The 4,563-nt window shown below is 36.9% G+C and overlaps 1 protein-coding gene across 1 annotated transcript; it reads left to right on the top strand.

Annotated features, from left to right (window-relative positions):
- Positions 1–728: 728 nt before the first annotated feature.
- On the top strand, positions 729–3,009 carry LOC127561181 (taste receptor type 2 member 7-like). The gene is made up of 2 exons (XM_051996468.1): positions 729–1,533; positions 2,918–3,009. The coding sequence occupies exons 1-2, from the start codon at positions 729–731 to the stop codon at positions 3,007–3,009; spliced, it is 897 nt and encodes a 298-aa protein (XP_051852428.1).
- Positions 3,010–4,563: the final 1,554 nt, after the last annotated feature.

Below are 4,563 nucleotides of genomic sequence, written 5' to 3' on the forward strand. Positions count from 1 at the left end.
GTTGCTTTCCTGTGTGATGTGAATGTTATATCTTTATAGCAGAATCAGCATGGTAGACTGCTTTGTCTGAGTACCATAAAAAGTGAAAGAAAGGTATTTCTTTTGAGTGTGAACTCCCCAGGTTACTCACTAATTATGTTGCAATTTGTTTGTAATTTTCAAATCTAAAAGTGACTTATCAGAAATACCCAGCATGAGTTTGATTTTACAAACAAATGATGGTAGCATCAATATCCAATATGGTGGGAAATTCTAGAAATGACACATAATTTCTCCATTTAGGGCTTTGTTACATTGCCTATATTTTACATCACTGAGTCAGATTCATCATACACAGCTCACATATTTGGATAAAAAATGGGCTGAGACATGGAGATGAAAATATTGAAAGATAACCTCTTCCTATTTGCATCTTAACACAGGATTTTAATCCTTCCCAGAATCACCTCTCAAGAAGAAATAGAAATGCCACAGAAAGAGTGTATGTGTCTTGTTGGAAAATTTAACTGAACTGAGATATCTTAATGAAGATATTCTAACAGGAGACTAGATATTTTCTTACCTAAGACAGAATCGTGATCAAAGTCAGAGAAGAAAATTATTGCATCACCAAGTATCAGAAGGACATATCATTATATATACATTTTGTCTGGAAATTAATCCAACAGCAGTAGCATCAAAATATTATAAATATTGGTAACTTCTTAAGTGATCTTCTTTCTGCTGACATGCTAAGTCATAAAGAAAAAATCTATATGACTATCATAACTGGTGAATTTCTATTGGGCTTTCTTGTAAATGGATTCATAGCTCTGGTGAATTGCATCAACTGGGTTAAGAGCAAGAAACTTTCATCAAGTGATCTCATCCTGATCAGCTTGGCCTTTTCCAGAATTGGATTGGTGTGTGCGATAATATGGAACAGCTATTCAGTTGTACACTCTATTGATATATTCATCACAGATTATCTAAAAATAATTCATATTTTTTTGATATTTAGTCACAATTCAAATATTTGGTTTGCCACTGTTCTCAGCATCTTCTACTTTCTGAAGATTACCAATTTCACCAATTCCTTCTTCCTCTGGATAAAAAGTAGGATTGACAGAATGATCTTCATTCTTCTTTGGGGGCCTTTGATTCCCTCTTTTTCTATTAGTTTTCCAATAATGGAGAGAATGCATTATCATCAGAACAATGCAATTAATAGGGGAAAGGAGAGAAATATGTCCCAGGAGGTCCAAGTGAGTAAAAGTAACTTTTTCATGCTACAGATTCTCTTAAGCCTTCTGAGTCTTATTCCTTTTACAATCTCTGTGATTTCATTCTCCCTACTCATTCTTTCCCTGTGGAGACATACCCGACAGATGCAACTCCATGCTACTGGTTCCAGAGACCCTAGCACAGAAGCCCATATTAGAGCCATGAAAGCTGTGGTTTCCTTCCTTATCTTCATTTTATTGTACTACCTAGGTTTCTTTTACATCTACATGATCAGCTCACAGGAAAAGAATAATATTACTTTCATGATAAGTATGTCAATCATGTTGACCAGTCCTTTTGGGCACTCACTGGTCTTGATTCTTTGGAACAACAGGCTGAGAAAGGCTGCCCTAAAGGTGTCATGGATGATAAGATGCTTCAAGAGAGGAAGTCATCTACAAACCCTTTGGAGGATAATCTGCCATGTTCTAGGGAGAAAGAAGTCAGCATAGAGTCCTTAAAGAACTTTACCAAGCTTTTTTATTCTTTATAGTAGGAAGCCACTGAACTCTAATTCAAAGCATAAACTTGGAGTCAAAAAAGACCTTGAAATATCCAACTTTTTCACTTCCTACCTGTGTGACCATGGACAGCTCCTTTAAATTCTGATTCTTGGAACTGTGATCTGGGGTAGAGTCTCAACAATACAATGATAACAATAACAATAAGAATTATTATTCTAGCCTAAACATCAGACATTGTGTTCCAACTTTAACTCGACCTTTGGACCTTGGGCTGTTGATGGATGAATGAATGAACATTAAAACTTTCTCAAATCAGGTCCAGCAAACTCCTCAGTTATCATCATGACATATTTCTGTGTGTGTTCCACTCTCTCCTTGATCCTCTCTCTGCTTCTAGTTGGGGAACAGCAATCTGATCAACATTACCACTCCTGCAGAGAATATAACAATCAATTACTCTATGGTATCAGTTGTCATCGCTGTAGCTTCCTTTACAAAAACAAACAAACAAACAAACAAAAAAATTTCCCTGCTGGCTTTCTTCTATAGCTATACTCTCTCCCATTATAATGTCAACTCCTTAAGGATAAGAACTACCCTGACTTTGATGTTTATATATCTGATGCTTTGCAGAGCTCCTGACATATATTACTCTTTACATTTTAAATTAAATTTTATTTTCTAATATACATTGTCTCTCATATCACCATACACCCAATTAAGAAAGCAAGAAAAACAAAACTCCCATTACAATCATGTATAGTTAAACAAAATACTTTCTGCATTAGCCATATACCAAAAAATTCAATTCTTCACTCTAAGTCCTTCATCTTTATCTAATGGTAGGCAGCCTATTCACTGAGCCCAAAAGAATTGTAGTTGATAATTGTGTCTCTCAGTTTCAAAATCTTTCAGAGTTGTTTGTTTTGATAGTATTGCTGTTATTAATAATGCTCTCAATAAATGATTTTGCCTTCGTTCTTTCATTCACCAATACATGGTTGCTGTTTTGTCCAGAAACTCTGAGGGACTTTTCCTTCAAGGTTGATTCCTCTTTTTTTTTAATTAACTAAAAAAGGTCACTCTTTGCCTCATTTCTTTCTTACTTGGCCTTAATCACTGAATGGATAGTTATCTCAGTCAAATTGAGACCTTAGCATAGAAAGGCCAAATTCTCCCACTGCATTCAGGGTCCTTTACTGTCGTCTTGATTAACATCTGGATGGTGGACTCAGTTCTGGAGGAGAAAGTGAGATTGGTGCTCACCCAAACTCAAATTTAACTCACTTGCATGCCATGAAATCACCTCCATGATGTCATGGTCAATTTTGAGGATGAAGAACAAACAACAGCAACATTAATACATTCCAGACAACATTAAAGTTGATGCTACTCAAGAAGTCTCCCTTCCCTGGAAAGAAGTTTGAATTTCAGTGGCATCATATATAGTGAATTTCAAATCCCCCTTGTGAATCACAAGTTTGATTTCAGGAATATGACCCATGAATTTATCTCCTAGACCATGTAAAGGCATATCCGCTTTTGATATATTTTAATGCTACGCCACTATCAATTGCCCTTTTTAGAGTGGGAGTAAAGCTGGGAATTTTCTTTCTCACATTCATGTTACATTCCATGGGAAAGAGAAAGCTTTGACAAGGGAGAGAGGGCAAAAAAATTGATGAGTAGTTCTAAAAGCTCAATTTCATATAATATGGAAGAAGTGATAGTGCTCCCTAAAGGGAATCTGACTTCTTGCATCTCAGTCTATCAACTTGAATCCCTATGTGTAGTCAATAAGGCACCATGTGTGTCATAAACACATTTCATGGGGGAGGGACTCCTTGGATGACTCTAAAAGCCCCAACTATGTAAACTTGTCAAATAGAGTAATCATCAAACTGGTCAAAGTCTCCCAGATGTCAAGCATTTTTCAGCTCTTCAAGTGCAATTGGCATATAAGTTACTATTACTGTTTTACTTGTGGCTCCCACTATATAAAAGGTAGACATTTTCCCCAGCACTCTTCTGAATATTTAGGCACCATGGAAAACAGAAGATAGAAGAAGAAGAAGACAGAAGAAAGAAGAGGATAGAAGGAAAGGGCTAAGAGAATAAGGCATCACCCAGGTGTCATGAATCAAGCACAGTATTTTTTTAAAGTGAGGCAACACTGTCACTTGAGAAAGGGTTTCTTACTCTTAGTGTTTGACATAGCAGCATGCACTTGACCTTGACCAGAGAGGGATCTGATAGCCCTCAGACCAAGATACTCCACAGACTCAAAAGTCCCCTGTGAGATTCCATAGAAGTCCATGAAAAACCAGTGCTTATAAACGCAAACAGAATGAGGATCTTAAGCCTGAAAGGTAGAAGTCAATCCAGAAACCCAGAAGGCTTAGAGTATATGTCAAAAATAGCTAGCAACAGGGAAAAAGCAGAGCTGCTTAGAGCCATGGTAGAAAGATACAAAGAAATAATACTGGATGAATGTTAGGGAAAGGGCCAAAAAAAATTAGAGTGGGTTTGCATGGAAAGGATGTGGGTGCTAACTGCTTGACTGTCTCTGAATATACTGGATAAGCAGCTTAGCTATCAGGTTAAACTGGGAATCTTTTGGGGATATGGGTTAAAAGAAAAGGCTATTGAGGTCCTTTCCATCGATGAAATTCTGTGGTTCTAGGGTAATGTGATTGCCAAGGTGGCCTTGAAATACTTCTACCTATCCTTTTTGGAATTTACTAACTTTCTCAAATTCCAGGGTGAACAATCAAAGAAGGCCAGACACTGGAGGATCACAATTCAAGCCATATGAATCAGAAGATGCAAAAGAGTG

The sequence above is a fragment of the Antechinus flavipes genome, chromosome 4 (assembly GCF_016432865.1).
Source record: "Antechinus flavipes isolate AdamAnt ecotype Samford, QLD, Australia chromosome 4, AdamAnt_v2, whole genome shotgun sequence".
Taxonomy (NCBI): Eukaryota; Metazoa; Chordata; class Mammalia; order Dasyuromorphia; family Dasyuridae; genus Antechinus; species Antechinus flavipes.

Bases quoted from the DNA above. Each gene is read 5' to 3' on its own strand.
- LOC127561181 (XM_051996468.1), top strand. From the start codon at position 729: ATGCTAAGTCATAAAGAAAAAATCTATATGACTATCATAACTGGTGAA. The intron at 1,534-2,917 runs GTATGTCAATCA...CACTGCATTCAG, and splicing joins TAATATTACTTTCATGATAA to GGTCCTTTACTGTCGTCTTG.